Genomic DNA, 26952 nt, shown 5'->3' on the forward strand with positions numbered 1-26952 from the left:
AAAAAATGTCTACATTTTGTTTTGAAATTTGGAAAAACAACCTGTCTTGGCCTAGTCTATTCCAAAGCCCATACCTGATACAGATGTGGAGGTAGACATATCCCATATTTTACACCAAAACAGAACAAATCCTGATTGGAAAAAATGGTTGATCTGGCCCACAGACACTAATAGCTGTCAAGATAGATTCCTGAACAAAACACAGGGGTTCAAACAGAACAGGCCAGACCCAAGATATTCCCAGAGACAACATCCAGGGATAATAACAACATACAGTGTAGGAAAACTATGCCTCGAGTGGCTACAGAAATCCACACTACCTGAAATTAAGCAACACCTGACTTTACTTAAAGAACGTGCTGACTTGCGAGACTTCATAATAGGACCTCGCAAACAGCGTCAAAAACGTTTCATATACGCCGGTATATACGCTGCTTACAACGAAGCTTGGAAAGTAACGCAAATTGAAACTGCTGAAAAAATACGAGAAATTGATCGTATTCATTTGGAAAAATCACTGTCTGTAGTGGACAATGGGTTAACGACTCTGTCCTCCAGAATTTATTCACTAGACAGCAATGTATCATCTGCTATTGATATAATAGTACAGGATATGCTAATGTTACAACATGGACAGTCCCAATTACGTTCTATTGTACAGTTAGGCTGGATGTTACAAAATCTGCGTTCAGGCTACGTGCCATGGCGTCTAATCAACACAACGTCATTATTTTCTATCTTTAACCTTACAGATAAGCAATTCTCTTTGGCAAAAAAAAGGAGCAGACTATACAGTGCTGAGCATTGAAAAACTAGAAAAATTACCATTGACAATGTCAGAACGACCTGTCATTGAATGGATAATACATGGTACAATTACAATTCCGATAACGACTTTTCAGTTTCAATATTGCCAAAAGCATATACCAGCAGGCCTGTATGAAAGGTTGGGTAAAGGATACATCAAGTCAACCTGGAATTTACCTTATACACATAGATGTTATAGTGAAGGGAAAAAAGAGGTATTTCTTAGTGGTAACAACTGTAAAAATTCACTAAGCGGTACACTTCTGTGTCAAGGTATTAACTTGCATGGAGCCTGCGAAGGTTCATCAAATAACCTTTCATGTCACCTGCACGGCACCCCTGCTACACAGATAGAGCCTTTTTTCAGACAGCTTTCCAATGGCAGCTACGTTATAATAAGTGACCACAGCTGTTGTGGCATGGTGCCAGGAATGGCCTATCTCGTGAGCGTTACTTCCAGGGTCATTTGCTGTATGCAAGTATTGTATCCAAACAGCAAACCAGACAAGGAGGCAGCAATATGGCCTTCTCTGAATATCTCTTCTATTCGAATTGATACTTTAAGCAGAATGAAGTCTATTATTTTACAGACAACTGTGCCTTTAACCTCGTCTAGAGAAACGTATGATCTGCAAGTTGCAAGGACAGCGGCAGAGATACATACACTATTATCGACAAATTGCCCCGTGCATTTCGTAGAAATGTTAGGTTAAATCTTAAATTTGTCAGATACCAGTGGCATCGCACATGTATTTAAAACAATTTTTTTGGGACTATTAGCACCCTTTGAAGCAGTCCTGAGCATCTTCCCGAATTTTGTGCACTCTGTGTTCGGCGGCCTGCCTCTCATTTTGAGACTCGTGGCAGGAATTTTATTTTTGTTCCTTCTGCTCCGATATGGCAAGTCAAGTCACAGACAAAACTCAGGCAACAATGGAAGACACGATCCTAGCAATGAGATACCGAGAGCGGATTACTAAAGTCCTCGGCTTGGCTCGGCTAAGAGATCTGAATACTACCTGGTTTCTTTCATTCAGACCAATCTGGCAAGATTGCATCTTACCTGTTCTACGATGCCTGCTTTGCGGAGAAGAATGCGTGTTGGACATCTGTCTCACACCCCCATCAGCAGTACCTATGGATATCGATACTTTGCTTGGTTCGGTAATGGCTCATGCAACTATTCCCAGCGGCTACCTATTCTGATGACGGCATTCGTTGAGACCTCACCATTACGATTAGGTGGCAGTGAGGTATGAGATGAAAGCAGCACACAGGTACAACCTTCTGTGACCATTGCTGATCTAGATATCGATGATGGCAATGAATCTCACATTTGCACTATTTCTACTTTTTCGGACTTGGTCCAACTTTCACCTACTGTTGTAGACTAATTCTTTGCCAGCCTATCTGAATTAATGTTCTCCCCTAACAACGAGAATAACTTTAAAAAGAAAACATAAGCACACAGCGTTCCCTGAACTCTGAATTCGGCCTTCAGTTTTGATAAACAGAACTTCTGAAATCATTGGAACTGTTTTTCTTCCCTGAAAGCAAAATTATTTTTTTCCGTTTCCCAAAATATTTACTTTTTTTGGCACATAATACTCTGCTTAAAGTAGAACTATTCTTAGAGAACAGAATTTCTATTTTTAGAATCTCTAGAGACAATATTTGGACTTAGCCACTAGCACATGTACAGTCTTGTATAAATATGTGATGAAATGGTCTCGACCTTCTCTTCTGTATTAAGAGCCATTTCATAAATGTAAATTTCGCAATTCATTCAGCCAATATTTCAACGTACTATATATGCATTATCTGAATGATACCACTGCTTGAAAACGTAGAGTATAATACTCATTTTTCGTGTACATACCATTTCGAATGCATTTTTATGTATTTTGGGGTGGGCTGGAAAACACATGCATCGTTATATGTTTAATATTTCTTAGTATTTAGTCATGATGGACATTATACGTGGAGTGGGTGTTGTGAACGTATCTAGGACCCTATTTAAATATTCCCGATTTATGCCCTTATATGGTTATAACAAATCATATCCTTATAAAGGCATAAGAATCATATCCATATTTAGTCATAGCCAATGCAGTCCAAATATGGCAAGGCTACTCCCATAGACTCCTAGAAAGTACAATGCATTCTTAAAACAAACCAAGCCTCCAGCAGCCCGGGAATTCCCCCTGCTTCTGTTTTGATTTGTCCAAGAACTCCTGGAGTCCTGAAAGAACTGCGTTTTCTTAGTGGCGTCTTATGTCCAACCTTACATCAAACTCGGCACCTTCCAGGTATAAATATACCAGCATCTGCCTTAGCAAAACACACGGTGGTTTGGAGCAGATCGGCTATCTACTTACCCGACGCCCTGCTGAAACGAGTGCCGAAGGATGCCGACCCTCCCATTGACGCACTGAGAGAGACGCTGTCTTTTCTCCTGCCGAGAAATCCAGCTCCAGTGTTTCCCTGTAACCCTCGCGGGTTGCGGGGAGATCGAGTCCTGAGAGAGAGATACAAGACCTCCTTCATTCTATAACCAAGGTACGGAGCTGATTAGAACCTTAGAGAATTCTTGATTCAGATTCTTGGCAAAAACTATCTTAACTAAAAGTACAACTCATTTACTCCTTACCACGTACTAGGCTTAGGTTAGGTACACCGGGGTAGGCGTATTCTAGAAACACCAGTTGAGTACGTTTAGTCAACTTTTATCATTGTATGTATTTTATCCGTTTTAAGTATCTTATGGCTTAGAAACCATATAAATGCTTTTACAGTATTATTTTATAATACTCTTTTTACTGTACGCACTTTACTTTATGACAAGTATTGCAATTGTGGCAATTCACTTCTCTTGGATGAGAAAGAAGACTGCTCAATAAATAACCACTTTTATTGAAAACGCCAGTCTCTCTATTTCTCTGCATTCCTGGTGAAACTAAGCATGCACGATTGACTGAGTGAGATAGCTATCTATTGTTTCCGCGACTCTGGAGATATACTCCTTATTCTGGAGGGAGCAAAGTTGTCATGTTTATGCGGTTGTCAGAAACTAATCCCTTCTTGTCTATTCAGGAAAGTTAACACCTTCCTGTTCACTCGAGAAAGTTTCTAGTGACCTCTGACCTAGCTGGCATTCCATAATTAAGTCTAACATATTCAATAGAGACCTAGTCGACCTCAGTCCTACGTCTAAACTATCGTTTATGTTATTCCAATGCGCAGAGCCTATTGGGAATATAGGAATTTCACTAAAGGTGCACAACCGAAGGCCAGCCAAACACAAGGGGAGGTGTGGGTGCACAATACCTTCCCTCTCCCTATCTCCTTGGAGAGTAGCTAAAGTAAATTAACAATGAATCCTAGTCCGTGAGATGAAAAACACAGAGGACTAATTGGAATACCAAATAAGTCACATTAAGAACAGTGTTAAGTTGTGTGTTCCTTCTGCTCTACCTCCTTCCTACCTATTCCTCTAGATGACTGAACCACAACACAAAGTGAGAAACAGTGAAGGTCAAAGTAAGGATAATTTAACATGTTTCTCATGTCAGTTGATAAGGCCTGTGGTACAGCAATGATACACCTGGAAATGGAGTAGAGCATGTAGGACCATCTGCAGATACACCACATGGAGGTAACGCATAAGGAAGCTAAAGAACCGGGTAGATCAGTGTTAGTAACCATTCAAGATATAGACTCTACTACTGAGGTTCGGTCTACCAAGTGAGTGCATTCAGTCTCCCCTGGCAATAGAGACCCCCAAGACTGCAGCTCCACAATCACTAGATAAACCCTTTGATCCCATACCCTCATTTAAAGAATGGTGATGATGAAGACCCCTCTGCACCTGCTCCGGACACCCGCCTTCCATTGAGGGACTACCCCACAGTTGGAGTAGCATTGCTGTCCACGTCCCTTGGAACTCATCTGACCTAAGGAGTATTAAGAAACAGTTCTCTAACATTTGATAAAATCCCACCCAGTTCTGTGACGACTTTCACCGGCATGTTTGAACGGAGCGTATAAACCAAATTGGGAGAATGTGAATCAAATGTTGTGGTTGGTGGTACCAAGTGAAATAAACAATTGATTTGTAGAAAAGTCGATGTGGCCGAGACATGACCCCAGAAAAAATGGGGCTTTGAATGCAGCCATAGATGCGTAGATAAATGTGGTAGCGGATGTGTGTGCCCAGTGAAAATTGATTGGACTAGGATCTCGAATTGTAAACAGAATAAGGACGAGGCATCAGCAGATTCTCTAGAGAGGCTTAAGGATGTTTTTGAGAGATATTCGGGCACTGCCCATCTGATGGCAATAACTCAGGAAGCTATAAGTTCTGTTTTTGTGTAGGGATTGTTGTCAAATGTGAAGAGTTAATGACTACATGTACTGGATGGCAAACTAAAAGCAGAATCAACAGTTGCAAACCATTGTGTAGCGTTCAAGGAACAAAAGAAGGTGAATTTGTATCTTGGAAGTTGCGAAACATGCAGAAGAACATAAGGGGAGGGCAATGGGGACTACCTGAAAAAAGGAAAAAAAATCTGGGAGCCAGCAGAAAGTCATGAGGTGAAGGAAGAACAGAAGGGGCCAAGGAGAGGCCCTGGGAACTGGGGGATTCAGTTTTGCTTGTGGTCAATTGGAGCATTGAAAAGAGATTGTCTAAATGCTGTGTTAAATGTACCAGGTCCTGTAGACCATCCTGGGTTCCACTAAGTTATGCATAATGCTTGTCCCGAGTTCTAGGACAGACCAAAAGGGCCAAAATACCCTAATCTCAGTAAATAAAAAAGGTTCCTAAGTAGATTGCATGATAAATGCACCACTTGTCTTATTGACACCGGTGCTAGCAACACTATTTGGAAAACCTCCGAGTTCCTTCATTACCTCTCTTGAGTTTGTCCACAGACTCAGTCAGTACTTCTAACCAAGGTGTTCCCCACCACATCTCAAACCCTGTCTCTATATCCTTTGGAACCATTTACAATAAACACTCCTTTTTACTCAGTTCCACCTCATCAAATAATCTGTTGGGGATGTATTTTATTGATGGCTCATGTTTCCAAAATGATGAAGGCATCTTGGTTAAAGGATATGATGTTTGTACTATAGATTAAATTGTTAAAATCTGCTCATTGCTTAATATTAAATCTGCAGTGGTTTAATGAACTCGGCTTGGCAGGGAAAAAGATTGTAATCGTGTACACAGACTCAAAGTATGCTGTTGGAGTGAAAAATTATTTTGGGATCCTTTGGATGCAAAAGCTATTCCTGAAGTCTGTTGGAACCTGATCAAGAATGGTCAATATGTGTAGAATTTGCTAAACGTTTTGATGTTAGCCCTACAGATCGCAGTAGTCAAGTACACTGCCCACCAATATCATCATGATGACGTTTTCAAAGGGAATGCTCTCAATGATTCAGCTTCTGGAAAGGCTGCTCTGTCATACACTGCTGATGCTGATATGTAAGTTGACCAAATTGAACTGTTTCCCGTACCTTCTCTGAAAGTATAAGATGCTCCATCTTTGTTATATGAAAAATATAAAAATGGCAAAGAAGACTTACTTGACGCAGCGTATAAACATCTCGGCGAGTTCCAGTAAGGAGCTATATAAGATATTGAAGGAATTTACGTCCCCTCGCGCTGAGCAGTCTTTGTTTAATCCATCTCAAGAATGGGTTGAGTCAATGGCTACATTTTTTGAGAATAAAATTAAAATAATATACACTGCTTTCCCTATCTCAGACCCGGATCAACCCCGCTACGCAGCAGTCTGGTGACGCCGTCTCCCGGGGGGGGGTCTGTAGCCAAGCCTTTCATCTGACTGAATTTGCCCCCATCACTGTTGAGGAGACCCTGAAAGGCCTTAGTAAAATAAAATCAGGATCGCCTATGGACCCGTTCCCTCTCCGCCGTTGTACGAAAATCATGCCCCTGCTAGCAGAACCCCTTACGGCCATATTTAATGCCTCGCTTGAGCAAGCGCATGTCCCTTCCAAATGGAAGCACGCTCAAGTAAAGCTGATTCTGAAGAAACCTTCGGACGATCCGACTCTACCATCCCACTATCGGCCGATATCGCTGTTACCTTTCTTTGGGAAAGTGTTGGAACTTCCTGTTAACAACCGGCTGGAGACCTATATAGAAGCGTGTGGTGCTCTTGACCCCTCTCAGTCTGGCTTTCGGGCCGCCCACAGTACTGAGATGGCTGTGGTAGAGATAGTGGATAATATCAGACTCGCGGTGGATAGGGGCGACTCGGCTGTCCTCATCCTCCTGGACCTCTCCGCGACTTTTGACACCATTTCCCACGGCATTTAGAAACATCGGCTGTGGGAGATAGGTGTCAGAGGGGGGCCCCTGGGGTGGATTGAGGACTATCTTACTGGCCGCCTTACCACCGTTCGAGTCGACTCCCTGGTCTCCTGCAGTCGCCCTGTGACTGTGGATGTACCTCAAGGGTCGATTTTGAGTCCGTTGCTCTTCAACCTATACCTGACTCCCATGGCTAAAATTATCAAACCATTTGGCTTTGAAACTGTATCATACGCTGATGACACCGAGCTGCTGATCACGTGCGGTGTAGATCCCACTGACACCTGCACTCGTTTTAAAAACTAGTGTTGAGATCAGCAGCTGGATGCGAGGAAATAAGCTCCAACTAAACGCGGGCAAGACAGAAATTATCCTGTTTGGCAAGGCAGAGAGGTGCTGGACCCGGGAGTGGTGGCCCGCTGAATTGGGTGTATGCCCGACCCCCAAGTCGGCGGTCCGCAACCTGGGAATCATTATTGACAGCACTCTGTCTATGAAAAATCATGTAGCCAGGGTGACGGGTACCTGCAACGGAATAATGCGCCGCCTCAGAAAGATCTTCAGGTGGCTCCCCATTAAGGCCAGAAAACCTTTGGTGCAGGGCCTTATCATTAGTCATCTTGATTATGGTAACGCCCTGTACCACGGCTTGAATGGGGACCTACTGGCAAAGCTGCGGCCAGACTAGTGCTGGACATGCCGCCTAGAACTGCTTCTTCGCCGTGTCTGGAAAAGTTGCACTGGCTTCCCATTCTGCAAAGAAGGCAATTTATGATCTTGAGCCTGGCCCATAATGCACTGCACAACAAAGGGCCTCGCTACCTCCAAAAAAAACGTAATTGGTATGTTACAAAAAGGCCCTTAAGGTCTAGTAGTACGCTTTTGCTGACCCAACCCCGCGTGCGCTCCTCCAGGTACGGCCAACGCTCTTTTTCCTACCTTGCCCCGACACTTTGGAATAAACTGCCCTCTTACCTCCTTTCCATCGTGGAGCACCAGAAATTCCGTAAAGCACTGAAAACCTGGCTTTTCCCAAGTAGGACCCCCTGTGTTGTGTAAGCCCCTTTTCTCTTCTGTCATCTCTTTTCTGGTCTCTTATGCTGCAAGCGCCTTGAGACCTCACGGTGAAAAGCTGCGCTATACAAGAACCTCTGACATTGACATTGATAAAGATATGTCTCTGTTCAAGGAACGATCTCTGAAGGAGAGAAACCAGAAAGGATCAAGCGGAAATGAGCAAGGAATCTCGAAGGAGTGTGCAGAGACAGCAAAAGGTGAGCGGTTGCACGCAATTTCTATTTCTAAACGTTGCACAGTTGTATAAAGAGTTGTGGAAGAGATGGCATGTTGTGTGCAGCACAACCCACTATTTCTATTGTCCTGCCCAAGCTACTTTAGCAGAGTGCCCATCAAGCCTCCTCCAGGCCAGCAAGTGGGTATCCATACGTGTCTATCAGAGGAAGTCCTCTCTGCAACCTCGCATGTGTGGCCCCTTCCAAATCCTCTTTATCACCAACACAGCGATTAAGTGTTGTGGTCTGGCAATGTGGATCCATTCTCCCTACAGCAAGTATGCTGCGCCTGCTTCCATACCTGCATCAAAACCCAGGCTGAGGCCCTCTGCTGGAGAAGATCCTGTTGCTAACTTGCCACTTTCTAGTGCGCCAGAACTCCAGTGCCCACCTTTGTCTGCTACTCCATAGCCATGCAATGCTGCACTCGTATCTCCTCATGGTTAGCAACTCTGCCCGAAGTGGCTATATTTACTTACTGGACCTCTCTGTGGATCTGGCCTGCCATCTTTGCCATTGCGCTTAAGTCTCTGGCTCTGGGTGGGATGAATCTTTGCTGTGGAATGAGGCCTTAACTCGGGCCTAACTGTATTGAACCTGTCCTTGTTCAGGGCTGCTGCTCTTTGTATGTGAACACATTTTATGTACATTTGATTAATAACTATTGCCACACAATTAACTTTTCTTCCTGCTGAATCTGCTCTCATTTGCCTGATGATGTGCGGGTAGGGTGTCTTTGCAGGGAGTGTCCCTTGCCAGAAACAAAACGAACATCTGTTTTATCAAGGGTACAGACTGCCTGGATGTACCTGCCTCTTTCCGGGTTCCTACCAAGGGCTTAAAAAGTACAACAATCTCCTTGCCTGTTACAGACCAAATGAGACTCAACTGGGCTTGTCAGAATGGGAGTTGGTCTCTTAGCACTGCAAAGCAGGCAGCAGGAGCCTTTTTGTAGACCCAAGTGAATGTGGGAGTGTTGCTGAGAATTAACCTTTCAAAATATATCCTTATTAATACAGGCCTAAAACTAGTCTGGTGTTACACAAACAAAGCCATCAAGAAGGAAGCATTCATTTCATCTGTGGATTGAAAGCTTACTCCTGGCTGCCTCAAGCGTGTGCTGGGATTCGGCTACTCTGTATATATTGTCCCTGCTATCAAACATTATGCAATTCACTCTCAGCAAAGAAGATAGGCCGCTGCGAGATCCCTGAAACAAACAGTCTTCTCTATTTTATTTCCTAACCATGGTGTAGGGCAGGTCATTCGAGAGATTAAACACAATACTCAAATAGTGGAAGAAGCAGATTATGCCATTTCCCTTGGTCGATTACCTCATCACAGCCAAATGGCGGGTCTGTCTATTAGTAGTGTTGTCCGCACCCCTCTAATGCCTCACTTGGTTATCACATAAAGAATAGTGAGAAGAAACTTCATGAAATTCAAAACTGCTTTAATTGTAACTTGAGTGGCATCTGGTCCTGGTTGTCAGGATTATTTGTGGCCTGGGGAATAAAGATCTTTGAAATCATGATCGCAGTTATTCTGATCCTTGCGATGTTATTGGTGTTGATCAAATTGATTATGGGCTTCGTCCAGCGTAGCTGCATAATAAAGGCATTGCCAATGCTTATCCACTGAGTACAGTTGAGGATGGTGAAGATAGTTGTAATAAAGAAATTGAAACTGAAATAATGTGGTTATTCACCATTGAATTGCTGAAGAAATAAAACGGGCCAAAGAAAGTGCATTTGCTTGCAAATGTGCCTTTATGATATGACATGTATGCCTTAATGTGCATAATAGCATTTTATTATTCATTTGTAATTTCGTTTTTGCACTAGTTTAAAGACCACTAAAGCCTTAGAGTTACTGCACATTTACATGTCTTTTAAGAGAAATATCGGTTTTTTTTTTCAAAACGTTATATGTAGCTGTAGTGAGGATTTAAAATATAGTTGATAAAGTGAATTTAAATTGCATATGCGCCTTAATGCTTTGAATTGAAAATGTAAATGTGTGTGTGCACTGTTACATTTTATGAATCTTTCATGATGGTGTCCTACTGTGAACTAAAGCGTTAGCACTGTTGCAAACTTACACACATTTTCAATGAATTAGTTTTAAGGAGCCGGTTTGGGGACTACGTGTCCCAAAAGCACCAGTGGCCAGGAGGAGGACACTTGCATACCTACAGCTGTTCTCCCTGTGTGGCGATACATAGCGCAGACTGTACTTCCGCGGCGCCCTGGAAAAGGGCGTGCTCATCTTATGCCCATCAGCGCCAGGAAAAGATGGGGCAGGGCCACCCCCTTGTTTTGACGGAGCAGTATTATTCGGAATTCCGAACTTATGCAACTTGGTGGTGCCTTTTAGGTACCTGGATATCCTTCCCTTATGGTGATGTGCCTGTGTCTGCTTGTGTCTGTGGCCCTTTCTTTCTTTTGCCATTCTCACTCGAATTGATCCCTTCCTTGGGGGCAGGTGGACAGCTTCTCTTCTGTCCTTGTGGCAGTCCTCTTTTTGACTGGCAGCGCGTACAATATCCAGGAGGAATGGTGTTTCCCTAATCAAGGACCATAAGCTGTTTAACAGACATTTTTACCAGACTCTAATCATTGAACAGCCATATCCTTTCCCTGCTGGGACGACAGTTACATCACAGCAAAGCGCCGCCCTTCTGTTTATTATGATACCTTGCATTTTTGCTCGGTTTCCTAAAGATGAGGAGAAGGAAAGTGGCCACTTCTATCCCTAAGTCGCACCAGTGAGCTCCTCGGCTCCCTATGGAGGTGTTTCTCTCTCGGGCAGTGTGTGTGGTGTCCAAAGAGATTGAGCTAGCTAGAGAAGGCTATCCTTCACTAGGGAGGACGCTCCCTCTACTGCGCTTTGTGTATGTAGTCTTGCTGAAGTCCCCACCACACCCATTGATCCTTGTGTCCTTCCAGCATTACGCTCACGTGGGCCGTTTAGGCTGTGCCTCAGGAGGTTTCTTCATTAACACCTGGGGGTGTCATTACGGAGGGTGGTGCCCACGGGACGAACACTGACTTAAGCCCCACCACTAGCCCTAGGTTTAAGCGTGGAAGGTGGGCGGTTGCCCCACAACAGGAAGCTGCCTTAGTCACTGTGGGGGTACAGACAGGGCTATCTCCATATTGTTCCCAATCTGTCGGTCAACCTGTTCAAGCGCAGGATGTTTACCCTTGGGACCTTAACAGCACTGGGACACAAAGTTAGATTCAATCACCTCAAGGTTAGAACCAATCAAAGCTAGTGTCCTGCAGTTAGGGGTTCAGCTCATAACCTCAGTTGCTCTACATAAGGATCTGAGGCCTTCACCTGGAGTTGGGCCTATTACCATTGGCTCAGCACGGTCTCAATGTGCTGCAGCAAACCCAAAGAAGTTGGTTCCTCTACCCCTACAGCCACCTAGACGGCCCTCACTGCTCCAACATGCAAACCCAAGTTCCACCCTCCCCCCCCACGGGTCCACACCCCCCTGAAGCAATTCATTCATTATTAGGTCTTGTCTAGCAATGCAGCGCATGCGCTGCTCACCTTGGCGAGATCTATTGTTGTTGGTTTCTTGGCCGAATGGGAACAGGAGGTGTGCACGCGTGTGGAAGACAGGTGATGTGCATGCGTACGGCTGGCTCGCGGCATTATAACAACTCCTGCTCGCACCATACGCATGCACATCTCCTGTCTGGGCGTGGCAAGCTAACGTCAGCTGCATTACTTACAAGACAACTCAGAGGACAGGAGATGTGCATGTGTAGGGCTCGCGGTGGTATCACAACTCCTGCTCGCACCATACGCGTGCACATCTCCTGTCTGCTAGTTCTACACGCTACCCTTTAAACTGCAATTAATTTAATTACAAGTGAGAGAATGACGCACGAAGGAGAAAAAAAAATTAGTGCAAATACTGAAACGCAGCAGAAGCACTTTCATAGTGCGCGATACCACCCCGGAGCTGCCAGCCGTCACCTCGGCTACTACCGCTTCCGCCACCGCGCTGGTATGTACAGTGTTTTTTGCCACTCTTCGCTTCAGCTACCGCTTTGCCTGTGTTCATGCATGCGTAAACCACTGCCTTACTCACACCTGCCACTCTGAAGAGAAGGCGGAGGGGTAAATTGACAAACCAGACCCCATACTACAAAATAGCTAAACAGGCATGACGGCCATTGTGGATGTAGCTGTACTTGCTCCGTAATTAGCTAGCCAAGTGACCTTGCGGACGTGTCCCTTGTATAGGAGTTTATCAACTAATGCTTCATCTTGCCCACTGAACTCCCATAAAAGCAACTGGAGAGAATTGTGATTAAGAAAAAACGAGCGGATTAAGAGGAACAGGGTTCTTCACTGCAGGTCACTATCAATCGCACGGCAGACGTGACTGGTAACACGCTACCCTTTAAACAGCAATTAATTTAATTACAAGTGAGAAAATGACGCACGAAGAAAAAAAAAACGCGTGCAAATACTGAAACGCATTAAACTCACTTTATAGTGCGCCATACCACCCCCTGAGCTGCCAGCCCCCACAGCACTTTTCACCCTGGACTCTACATTTAAATAGCTGCAAGAGTTTCCAGGCAGGGCGGCAGCCACATCTAATTAAATAACTTATTTAATAAGAGCACTGCTCTGGTGGCTCCTTTTTAACCATCATCTCGGACTCTGCATTTTTTTCCTTTGCCAAACGATCAGCGGAGCTCCGTTCAAAGGTGGGGGGGGAATTCAACTTCATTTAATCTCCCCATCCTGTCCCCCTAAATCAATTCCAGCTGGAGCATCATGAGATGGCAGCAGCCATGTCGAGCTGTATGTGTAAAGGACGGCAGCTACATGCTACAAGTATGTGACTTAGTAATTAAATAGGAGCATTTCTTTTCAGTATGAATTTAAACGTTTTCTATTGTGGTTGGTACTTTTGTGAGCTCCGTGATAATGTACGAAATGGTATGTCTGAGCTGCTTTGTATATGTTCTGAGGAATGCTATCTTTTACCTTCTGCAGTGTTTATGTTCACGACGACTTCGAAGAAACATTGGCATCTCTGCAACGGCATGTCCAAATGTAGCTCCAGGGAGTGTGTATATAAAAGTATTTCTTTTTGCAGTTGTATATAGCGCGAACTCGACCTGAAAGTACTGGGGTTCTTTACATGAGGAACAGTTACATTACAAAAGGACACATTCATTTTTGGTAGGCATGTGGAGATTAAGTGATTTGCCCAGAATCACAGGAATCACAGAAGCATTTGCAATGTAATAGGTCTCGCATTACTAAAAGTTTGAGCTATTGGTGTTGCTAATAATAGTTGCATTATTGTTAGCAATGCCAATAGCTCAAACTTTCAGTAATGCGAGACCTATTGCATTGCAAATGCTTGTCTTCCCTCCTGGGATGGTGATTAAATTGCCGCCTAAAGCGACCCTATGTGTTGTAATTTTAGGGAATGTCCCCTCAGATAATAATGCTACACCAGAAACCTTTGGGGAATTAAAGAACAAGGTGATGCACTTGTTTAAGTCTCAATCTAACCTAGGTATTACAATTTATGATTCAATTATCATGGTTAGGAGGGTAGGCTGGTTGGGCCCAGATGCTAAGGCAGGGGACTGTGTAGTGGTTAATTTTAACAAACCAGGGGCAGGGGGCTGTGCGGTAGTTCATTTTAACACACCAACCATAGCTGTACATGTTCTGACCATATTCGGCTCACAAAAATTACCCAAATTGACTGACAATCTGGTGCTTCCACTGTGTTTATTTTATAAACCTGAGATTGTGTGAGCACTCATGGATCCAGGTACGGGGTAGATCGGCTCATTATGGTCGCCCTACCCTGGTCCTGCCTGCTCCCACAACCCTGTTATTGGGTAACAGATTTGCGGCCCTGAGAAATCTCGAGTCTTGTGATTGATTCGATTTCCCAGAGACATCCCTCTCATTGCCCGTGTTTATAATTCCCACTTGAATATTCCATTCGGTAACTGGGAGGATCAGAGGCTGCTATCCTGGAATATTGCGGGTTTATCTGCAAAGTTTAATGACAGTAAGTGGGTGCAGTTTGTTAAGATATTTCATGTGATTTATCTGCAGGTATCCTGGGAAGTTAGTAATCTTTTCTTTCTTGAAGGTCATAAAATCTATTTTTCCCCTGCGGTGGAGTCAGCATCGGGAATGGCTAAGGGGGGCGTAATTATCTTAGTGACATTATACCTTTGTGGTTACATTAATGACCTTAAGTGTGATTCTCACTTGTTTCCAGCCCATAAGCAGGATGCCTCTGGTTCCACACATATTGTCTTGATTAACTTTTACTATCCAAAATCAAGATCTTGTGGGACATCCAACCTCCCCAATCTATGCTTTACTATTAACTCTTTGGAGGGGTGCGGTGTGGGTTGGAAGAAGCTAGTGCTAGCAGGAGATTTTAACTGCCATCTGTGCATCAGACCCTAGATTCAAATAATGCCAAACCGAGATGTATGATTGCAGATGGGCTCCATATGGCAAATACACCAGAAGGCAGCGAGTTAAACACTTTTTATATGCTTATAACTTGGTTTTTGCCCTAGAGAAGTTGGTAAATTCGACTAAACCTCATATTTCCCCACATTTAAAGGGAGGGGCTGTGGATCCATAATAGATTTTATTTTTGTCTCAGCCCCCTTTTTTTGTTCATCTCAAATTTTAACATAATTCATAGTCCTTTCAGCGACCACAACCCCTTGTCACTAGTCATTGGTAGAGTAAGGGGTAGGAGTTACGCCATTGGCAGAGATACAAGGAGGACTCACCCTTTTGGATCAGGGCAGACGGCTGAGGTGGTCACATGTAGATCCAAAGGAATTAAAGAGTGTCGGCAGGAGATATCTACCTGTTTGGATACGAGTGCCTCGGGAGGGGCAATCTTGAGTGCATTTTCTATGTATCGCAGAGAAGGAGTTGTCAATGTTATCAGTCCCAGCGTTAAAATACAGATCAGATATCCCTAAATGATTTGATCAAGATTGCTCCAAGAGTCTTCTGGAGACTTCTCGTAAACAGTCTCCCAGAGACAGGGAGTATGGTGGCGCATTGCCAGAAAGAATACAAGAGGGTCCTTAACAATCGCAAGCATAATCCACGTAAGTCTGCATGGGAGGACCTAGCTCAAGCTAGTAAAACAAGAGATAGCGCCCTCTTTTGGTGGGTGATAAACAAACCTTGTTTTGCTGAGTTCTCAGGGCCCAATTTATGTAACCATATATTAGGGCAGCCGTGGGTGGATCATTTTAAGGGTGGGTACAACTTTGGGTTTGCTGAAAGAGCGGAGGATCAGGTTGGCATAGTGTTGGGGAGAGCTAATGTGCTCTTTAGCCTTGAGGAAGTTTTCCAGGGCATTCAGGCTTTATCGCGTAACAATGTTCTAGGTCCTGATGGTACACCTCCTGATTTATTTAGGGATAACAATGAGGTCTCGAGGCAGTTGTGACTCTGGCTCCAAATGCTGCAGTGAGGGAGGGAGCCCCGCATTCATAGTCCTCTGCTATGATTGTCCTGATCTTTAAGAAGGGAAACAAGGCAACCCACAGTGCTACTGCCCAATTTCACTCATTGATGCAGTGGTGAAAGATCTTCGGAGGATTTGGCTAGATAGGATATTGTTGTGGGCAGATGCGAAAGACATATTTTCAAAGGTGCAATATGGTTTCAAACTGGGCAAATTGACCACCAACCAATGCTTACATCTTTACTTAATTATAAATAAGTATACTATTGCCCAGCCTGGTTCTCTTCACCTGGCGTTCAAGAACCTCATGCCTGCATTCAATAGGGTCAACCGTTAGAAGTTATAGGATCTGCTCCTTTTGATGGGCGTGACCCGGAAATTGTACTCCTCTTATCGAATGTACATACTAGCACCTCTGCTGCGTGAGGTATTCACAGGGGGTGGAGCTCACTAAACACTTGGGCACCACAAGGGCAGTGTGTCAGGGTTGTATATTTGGACCTTTTTTGTTTACCCTTTATGTCAATTGACTAAAACAAGCCCTCTCTTCGGTGCAGGCTGCCTGCCCCAGGGAGGGAACGAGATTGCTGCTGGTTTTGTTGTATGCCGACAATGCCATGTTCAATGCTTGCACAGTTGTGGGCCTGTAGTCCTTGTTGGTTAAGTCTGTCTCCTTTATGGACAGTTTGGACCTGGCGTTCAACTTCACAAAATCTTACGTGTTGCTAGTTGATCCTCAGTCCATCAGTTCAAAACATTCAAGGTGGGAGTCATACCCTGGCTAAGGTCCCAGCTTTCTCTTACCTGGGGGTGCTATTTGACGCTACATGAGTTAGAATCCCCTAGCTGAGGACAAGATTTATCAAGATCACGGGCAGTAGTTACCTTTGCCCAGAAGTTGGGCTTGTGGTCACTGGATACTCCAGCCAAGCCTTTTCAGGCCAAGAGTGTCTCCAAGGTGTTATATGGCAGTGAGGTAAAGGGTTACAAAATGGCTAATAAGATTCAACTTCCAGAAAATATGTTTTTAAGACTTATTCTGCCAGTTCCACAAAGTACCCCGGCCTTCTCTGTTCATGAGGAGCTTGGCGTTAGCTACATTTGTGACATTATTACTCTAAGGGCCTTGCTGTGCTGGATCTAGATATGGACCGGGGAGGGATCTCAGTTAAACAGATCGATTTTGTCGGACTGTCTATCCCTTGATCACATGCATAAAATCCCTTGGATTGCCTATGTGAAGGCTGATTTTAACAGCATGTGTATGGTGGAAATATTCCACAATTGTCACTTCCTGTGCCCCCTGGAGCTTAAAAGGGTAAGGGATTTTTTTTTTGAATGTGCCTTATTACAACGCTGACACATAGAGCTTGCAAAACCCAGGATACGGGGGCATGTGTTATTAAAAACATTGAGGGTATGGAGCCATATCTTACACTTCTATCCAATGAGAGGGATAGATATGTGGTGACATGATTCAGATTTAACCTCTTGTGGTTGGTCTCGTTCAGGCACTTTTGGGCCCTGTGGCTGCGACAATATGTCTCCATAGGATACCCTACATTTTGTGCTGTTGTGTAAATTGCTTGCTTAGGAAGCGATTTATCCTCCGGTTATCGAAAGTTTTAAACTTCTTACAAACTCATCCGATGCTTATGTATCTGCAGCAACTGCCGAACAAGCATGTTCTCATTGCTGTGTTATGCTTTCTACTTGCTGCTTTGAGATCAAGATGATCTAGACCTGATTAACCCTGATGTGGCACATGAAACTATTTCATGAATTGTACTGTTGCCATTATCATGCCCTTTTAACTTTTTAAGCTGGTACATGAATGAATGCGTACTTGTATTTATTGTTTTATAAGTATGTGTTTTTATGATTTTATGCTCTATTATGGTTGCATTAATAAACAAATAAAGATTTATATGATGACGAATTATAGCTCAGATACTCCATGTTGTACGTTGCACATTTCTATTGAATCATGCTAGTAGAGCATAGCCGTGTACTGAAGTTGGCACAATGAAGCGAGGATTTCAGAAAGTAGTAGAGTCAACTCCTGTTTAGTCGTAACTGTTATCTTCCTCTAAGGGGAAGTTCTTGTCACCTGCTCATTATGAGTAAACTGCAAATTTCCATTTTAAGCACATGTTCCTGCTTCCATTTACTTGCACAGACCGAATCTGTATTAAAATGATCAGAAAAGGGATGGATTTTAACATTACATGTTTCAACAGATCAAGGGGCAAGCTCTGGTAAACTGAACAGGCAAATGCTTTGTTTAGTTTTGAATGTTTACCAGCTATTTTTCACGCACATTTTAGGGTTCTATGTGCTACCCTGAGCGTTGAGTTTTCTTTTACAACAAAGTGTTATGGAAAGGTATTGCTTTGTTTCCAGGAAACATTACTGGGGGCTGTTGAATATCATTTTGAATAGGATCTGTTTAATGTGTGCATTACTTTTCGTCCAAAAACGTAACTTTGTTATCCCCCAATAAATGTATTATTTAATAAATAGTTGGGTACAGGTGTTTTCAGTTGGAGATGGTAAGGTGTCTGCCAGATTTCACCTGGGATTTTTAAATAGTCACTCAGACAAAAATATACTCACGCTTTTTTTGAAGGTCTTAAAAACATAATTTTTTTTTTACAAAATATCATGCTTTAAGAACTTCTTTCCCTTTCTACTGGATCTCAAACCCCCCTCATGCGTTGCTTCTCATATAGTGATTAACGTCATATGCCTGCGTGATTGTTGGAAAATCTGAATGTCTCACCTCCGGTCTTACTGACTAAGCTATGCCCCTGTGCCTAACTCCGTTATTCACCCAACAGGTTTTAAAAACTACTTACATGTTAAATATGCATGTTTAATATATACTATTTAGTCTAACACGTTTCGTAAATATAATATGGCAACTTTGGAACAGAAGCATTCATCTGTTACAAGTTTTTCTGGGCTCAAATAAATATGCATACATATAAACAAATAATATATAAATAGGTGAACAATTATTTGCCAACTCTACTGATAACTTTAAAGTAAAAGTACACTTCACTGAATCACATACCTCCCATTTTCGTCAGCTTTTTGAACAAAGGAAGGGAAGGCCTGTCTGCAAAGACATCACTTTGGCGAACGAGGCACTCCTTCACGGCATCATAGCCATTTAAAACAACTGTTGAAATGCCTCCAAGATCAAGACTAAAAATCTATAAGAAAAACAACATGGAAAGGAAAAAAAGATCATAAGATAGTTACCAAAATAGCATGACATACGTGTAACAAATTTAGTTTAAAAATAATTGAAATGTTGAGTGAGTAATTTGAATTATCACAGAGGATGTAACACATTCAGGGGCACATGCATCATTAGAAATTGTGGTCGCAAAGGGGCAGAATCTGCCCCTTTGTGACCCCAATTTTTGCATTTGGGATGCATCATCCCAAATGCTAACATCGCTATTTAAGTAATCGCTAATTGTGCGATTACTTAAATTGCGATTGCATTTAGGGAATCGCAAATTGTGTTTCCCTAAATGCAATGCAATAAAAATAATTGTGATTTCGCATTTAAGAAACGCAAATTACCATCAACTCAAAGTTGAAGGTAATGTGCAAGAACTTTGAAAAATGCAGAAAAGTGCATTTTTCAAAGTTCTATGTTGCACACATACATGCCCTTGTGTGAGTGTGTGAGATACTTTATTCATCTCAGTACACACGCCTCTATTTTTTAAAACAAGACTCGAACCCAGACTTATTAAAATACACTTATCTGGTTGTACGAGCCTATTTTAATCATCTTGACATACCCAACCCTTCACTGATCACTACTGCGGTAACCAGGGGTAACCCTCCGGCTGGAGGATGCATAACCACTAACCTGATGATTATGCACACACATGCCTAAGAAGCGGAGAATCAAGATTATACCGCTCCCACCTTAGATCTGACACGTGCATGAGGGTTTTTTAATTGGGACATATCAGTACGCTACCTGCATACCCAGGTTAAAGCAGGACAAGTGATCCATCCTCATTTTGATTATTTGATTCTGATAAACAAGGAAGCTGAATGGATCACGCTTTCCTTCTCCCTCTACAATTGATTATCTGCATGTGTGTGTGCCACATGTTTTTAAATTGCAATTTCAGGGGTGATTCAGGGTGTCCTTTTGGCACCCTTGAAATTGCATGCACAATTTGCAAGTACGTATTTGGTACTCGCAAATTGCACATGCAATTCCCATTGAAATGAATGGGAAGCAATTCCTTATTTGCGATTCGCAATTTGCCAGTCACAAATAAGGAATGTTTAGGGATCACTAATTTTTTTGTGATTCCTACATGCATAAGGAATTGCGATTCCTAAATTGCGAATTCTTAAAAATCGCAATTTAGGAAACACAATTCCTACCTTTCATGCATGTGGCCCTCAATTAACAATTGTTAATGTATGAACCTTAACCCCAAACACAGTATCTTTTCATCTGTGAATTGAAAACTTTAATTACATCCTATTGAGTTAGCTGGTAATACACGTCCTAATTAATACTAGAGTCCAATTAATATAGGCACAAAACCTAACGCGAGATTGTGACATATGGCATATTTAAAAGAAATTTTACGTATTACATCGTTTGCTTGCTTCAACGACTACTGACTCTGTTAGGAGTGATCCGTGCCTCAGTCTCTTGTTTAACTTCTAACTCATTATTAATGACAAGCATTTTAAATGAAATGTTTGCTCCTCTCAATATCAAGACAATTTGTAATAACCTTAGTCACAAAACCTAAATTCGATCTCTGCAGTAGATTTCTAGTGTAACCGAATAGCGACCTGTTTATAAAGCAAATAATTAACACATCAAAAAACATTTCACCAGTAAGATTATTAAAACGCCCATCACATATTACAGCAAATATAAACGCAATTTGCAGCAAATACTTCCTGAACCCTACTTAAACCTCACATACCGTATTTTCTGGCGTATAAGACGACCCCCTAGTTTTCCTTTTAAAATATAGGGTTTGGGCTATATTCGCTTGCTTATTAAATGACACCGGCGTAAAAGACGACCCCCAACTTTTGAAAAGATTTTCAAGCGTTAAAAAGTCGTCTTATACGCCAGAAAATACGGGTATTCGTTGCTTTAAGAGAACACCCGTTGGTTCAAAATTGGCAGAATTTCTGAAAAAACGAAAGACAGAAATTTCACTTCAGCTTCTCTAGGAATTAGTCGACAACTTTCTGTTTAATAAATCGATTTTGCTATTTATTTTAATATGTCCGAATAGAAGATATGCTTTCCTAAATGGATGCTTACCATGTTCTTCCCCTATCATGATGATGTTCAGTGTAATAAATAAGGAGTTATCCTCCACATCAAGAAGAGAAAACAGCCTTATCAGTGGTAGGTTGTTTAATTTATAATGCACAAAACCAGTTGTTTACTAGGTCCTTTACAGATATTGCTAAATAATAAAAGACGCCATCAAGACACCAAATATACAATTGCTTCCATATTCAAAATGCAGTTCTGATAAATAATCCATGACACTCCTTCAGCCCTCCATGAAATCCTGAGTCACATGAAGTTGTGTATAGTTTAAGATTTGGAAAGCTAGGTTTCTCTCCGATGAACTGTGTTGAAGCATGTTCTAGTTCATGTGCTGCAACAACCCAGTTTGTTCTAGAGTTGGATGTGAGCTTTTAATACAGCTAACACAATTGTATCAGTTTCACAATGACCATACGGGAGCCATGCAATTCATGTCCAAATTGTCTATCCATAATTTCTGAAATACTTTCAGATTAAAAGTGTAAGAAGACGGAGAATTGTATCCTCTCACCCCAAAGAGAGTACATTATTATGGTTGTGAATGGCAAATGTATACATTAATATTTACTATTAAGCAATTTATATTGGCACAGAAAAGCAGATGAGTGGATGCTCATACTAAAATATTTGGCTATGCTGTCTTGATGCCAATTCCATTCTCAACAATCTATGTTGAACTGGCTTGGGAAATTCCTTTTCTTATAGGACGTGCTAAAAAGACATATCTTTCATGTGTTTTAAGTGTGACAGGGTCCATTGCCTTAAACAATAGGTTGCCTCACGCGGTATCCAGGGCATCTGTTGTGTTGCCACCTTCGAATACCTTAAGGAGAGCTTGCAGGGTGCTTTCTGCATCAGGATTGACATATACTCCAGAGTGTTCAATGTTCAGCACTGGTCTCATTGTGTTGACATTGGCATACTTTTTAAGTTCACTAACTTTGGCTTTTATAACATCAGTATTTGTCCTGAGATCCGTGGAGATGCACAATCAAAACTAGAACCATTGTGAGGGGCAAATTAGTAGTGTTGGATGGAAATGTGTTGGATGAGGAGGAAGAGCAAGTATTTACTCGAATCATAATATTAACATACAGTGAACAAGTTTCTAAGTTTAAAAGGAACATCTGTGATTTGGCCAAAGTACAAAATAAGTGATAACGTTTGGGTACCAGTATGTCTAGAGCAAACTCAACGTGGATACATGAATAACGATGCTCAGTTTACATTAGAAATGCTGTTCCATAATCAACATACCAGTTATGTCAGCTGTGTGTAATGGGGAATAACCATGAAAACAGGAACAAGGGTGGAACCTCAGAAACTCAAATTTACTGAGCTTCAAAATCCCAATTAAATGCTACAAGAAGGCTCCAGCAAATCTTTTAATTTTTGCTCTTTGGTGGGTCAGAGCGAAACACCTACCATATTATATTGAAAATAGTTAGTATGATCATCAGACCATCAAAAGAAGGCTTGCTGAGAGCTATGGAGAAAAGCTACTTCGTGGTAGTGACTGATGAATGGCGAGATGAGAACAATATAACCTGAAGAAAGCAGTAATAGTAAAAAAGAAAAAAGAAATTCCATATTTTTTGTGAATTATAAATCAGATGAAAACAGGAGAACTTGACAATTAAGTCTTAGACAAAATATCCCTTTATTGCTATCTCCAACACTGTACATGAGGTGAACCAACCATACAAATGAAAAGAACATGTGCCAATCTTGGGAGAAGCAAGAGAAGACCCACCTGTTGTTCAAGCAAGTGAGTACACCATGGCTACCGAGCCATGTGCAACCTGCAGGAGCCTGCTACAGAAACCAAACTAAAGCTAAATCAAGAGTATCCTGCTATTCCAGGGAGCACCACAAAATTGCAGCATTCCGGGATACCAAGACCACCCATGCAGATATCACTCACTCAACTTGTCTGCAGCATCTAATAAACCACTCTGCTACTAAAGCCATTGCCCTACACATCTACCACAGCACAAAAGCATAGAGTAAACCTGCACAGGCACATTCAAACAGCGCCATCAGGCCCAACCTTGATGCACCTATCTGCGCCTTCAGTCCATTGAGAGAGGAAGAATTTATGGAACTTATGAAAATCTGTGCCTATTTTGGCTTACCTGTTGCAATCAGCAATCTTGAATGACGTTTTCCTATAAATAAAAGCAGCCATGCCAACTACACCCAACCGTAACTCTTTTCTTTCTATTTGGCTTCTTTTTGCAGGATTTCTAGACATCCTACATGAATGGAGTACAAGATATGTCTGGTCTGATAGACTTTTGTCTAAACAAATTGATCCCTTTGGGAAACAATGATAGCACACCAAATCCTTACAACTCACTCAAACGTCAGGAGCCAATCTCTCAAATATTTCAATGGTTATTCATTAATTTTTCAGAAATTCATCATAAAAACTATTCATCAATGGATAAAATAGAGCAATCTGCTCTAACATATAAAAACAATGTTAACACAATACATTCCAGATACTCATAAGATAGTATGAACCACTAAAAAGAACAAAGTGCACGTTGGTTATGAAAATCAGCAATCGATCAAGATTGAGGATAATATCCTATAGAGCAATACGTTTTAATACCATGATTAAACATAAAAAATATTTTTTTATAAAAAACGACCAAGAAGCAACGCGTTGCAGTGGTATCCACAGATCCAACCACCTTCTTCAGGCTTTACACAGACAATATAAAACTCCGAGCACTTTGAATCTGTATAAAAAAGGGAATATATGTATATATCTATACTAATATAATAAAGAGAGAGCCCAAACCTTTGAGGCGGGTAATCTCAGGAACCACAGCACCAATCACAACACCCAATACAGCGTTGGAAAGGGCAGTTGCAGCAGAAGGACATAGGCTATGCAGACGCCCACCATATACATTTAAAAGGTAAAAGAACCGTGCCAGCAAAGTAGTCCCTTGTGGGCGTGTCTGCGTTGTGCTGTGGGCGTGTGCTGGGGGCGTGACAAATGCTGGGGCGCGTGGTACGTTCCGCCCTTAATGCCATGTCTCTTATCGTGTGCTGTGGGCGTGTGCTGAGGGCATGGGCTTGTGCGGGGCACGGGATTACGGGGAAAAAAGCGAGCGTTGTGCCCAATATTTCATTTTTTTTCCCCAGGTTCTGTACATTCCAGCTCCGGGTGTCCACCCTGCTCACCTTAAATACCCCTGCACCCCATAATCATAACCCACCCTTACTCCTTAAAATACCCCAACACCCTTAAACACGAACCCATCTTAACCCTATAAATATACCCTCTACCCCAAAACCCAAACCTATCCCTAAACCCTAAAAATACCCCTGTACCCCAAAATCCAAACCTAGCCCTGAACCCTATAAATACCCCTGTACCTCAAAACCCAAACCTACCCCAGAACCCTAAAAATACCCCTGTACCCCAAAACCCAAACCTAGCCCTGAACCCTAAAAAGACCCCTGTACCTCAAAACCCAAACCTACCCCTGAACCCTAAAATACCCCTGTACCCCAAAACCCAAACCTAGCCCTGAACCTTTAAAATACCCCTGTACCCCAAAACCCAAACCTACCCCTGAACCCTAAAAATACCCCTGTACCCCAAAACCCAAACCTACCCCTGAACCCTAAAATACCCCTGCACCCCAAAACCCAAACCTAGCCCTGAACCCTAAAAATACCCCTGTACCCCAAAACCCAGACCTAGCCCTGAACCCTAAAAATACCCTTGTACCCCAAAACCCATACATATCCCTAAACCCTAAAACTACCCCTGTACCCCATAACCCAAAACTATATCTGAACCCTTAAAATACCCAAACACCCCAAAACATATACCTCAGTACCCCAAAACATATACCCCTATAACCATACTTACCTTATCCAAACATTAAAAAAAACCATGCTTTTACCATTCATGCATTTACAACGATTTTTGTTGTAAATGTATGCGTGGTAAAGCATATAAAATGTAATGCCATACGTTATAATGGCATTGCGGAGTCATGGTACTTTCGTAATGAAAGTATGCGGAGTGATGGTATGCGGAAAGAAAGTTGCGGAATAATGGGTGTTAACCCTCCCCCGGTAAGTACATTGGTGGCATGGCGGCCCACATCTCCAGCAACATACTCATATTTTTTCACCACCGATTTGAAAAATGCACAGGTCTCTCTCATTGATGGCCAGCACCGACATACGCTTTTAGACACACCTCCCGCCACAAGTTCTAGAATTGCGAACTTTAGAGCTGGGGAGCTACGTTTGAATCTCGGCATCAGCTCAACATCCTGTGATTCCAGGCAAATCGCTTTGTCTCCCCGTGCCTACCACAAATGAATGTGTTCTTCTGTAATGTAAATTGTGCTCATGCCATGTTGTCGAGTTCGCGCTATATTATATTGCAAGGAAAAATAAAGTAGGGTAACTCGAGTTCACACACTACTGAACGCGCACTCTTAAGTGCATCAGCAGTGCACTGTGAATCGAAGCGTTTCACAGGCCTGTCACAGATAAGAAATCCTATCAAAACGAAATCGTACAAAACAATATACTACTGGCCGGCAGCAATTCATACCCGACAACGTCGGGACGGGCTGCTAGTATGTATATATATATGTATGTATGTATATATATTAATATGTATTGTCATCCACATCAAAAATAAATGTATAACATCTTCAAAACTATTTAAAAAAATAAATAAACATATACATATAGAATGTTGGCTTTATACAACTCACACTCCTCCTGACGCACAACACTTCCATTCTGGGGGAACATAACTCCAGGTGAGCTTTATACACCTCACACTACTCCTGACTCACATCACTCCCATTCCGGGGATCACCCCTCCAAGGGATACTCCATATTTGTTCCCTTTTTGTTCATTCAAAGGAACATCATCCTTATGGACCCCTTTGTTTAGTCCTTCTGATAGTCACAATTACGACTATTCAATATGAACACACTTGATGTATTTAAAAGAATGTGGGGACCATCCTCCACAGACACTCTCTTTCTACCTGAGCATCTCTAGTATCAACCAGACTCATCTACATCCATTAAAATATCATTATTGCTCTGGCAAGTGCACTTGTGATATCATTTATACTCGGGTGAATGCACTCATGGAAATAACCACCCACCGTGATCTGGGCGAATGGAGTATGTACGGAGAAGAAATCTCCCGGCTAGAATCTTGAGAGGGGCTTCACTCAGGATAGCTCCTATTATTAATAAATACAAACACAGAGCATCTCATACTGGGTCTCATAATTATCCTTCAAACTTGATGCTCAACCCAAAAATGGATATAAGGACCTTCCTAGATAGATACTTTTACAAGAGATCACTGCATCGTGGTAAGCGACCTCCAAACAAGGCAAATAGATAAACTTTTCTTTTTGGCTAATTTCTATTGAAGAGAAAAAATGGGCATCTATTATTCTGCTGGTTCGTGATACTCATTTAAAATTATTTTCTCCCAGCTCTCTGCCTAATCCATTGTATATCACCCACATCAATCGTTAGTAGGTTACCTTATATTGTGGATGTATTCAGCCGTGCCTTTGTTGCTGGTTCTTTTTGCTTTTCCTTTTTTAATTCTACCTCCTCATACGAGACACCC

The 26952-nt window shown here is 42.3% G+C and overlaps 1 protein-coding gene across 2 annotated transcripts in view; it reads right to left on the reverse strand.

The window, feature by feature from the left end:
- CYP2R1 (cytochrome P450 family 2 subfamily R member 1) overlaps positions 1-26952 on the reverse strand; it is a 252410-nt gene that overhangs the window by 132518 nt on the left and 92940 nt on the right. For both annotated transcript variants that reach the window (XM_078681021.1, XM_078681022.1), the window contains exon 2: positions 19032-19173. In XM_078681021.1, coding sequence (XP_078537147.1) covers positions 19032-19173 — 142 coding nt within the window. The remainder of the gene's footprint in view (positions 1-19031; positions 19174-26952) is intronic.

This window comes from Lissotriton helveticus, chromosome 3_1 (genome assembly GCF_964261635.1).
Source record: "Lissotriton helveticus chromosome 3_1, aLisHel1.1, whole genome shotgun sequence".
Classification (NCBI taxonomy): Eukaryota; Metazoa; Chordata; class Amphibia; order Caudata; family Salamandridae; genus Lissotriton; species Lissotriton helveticus.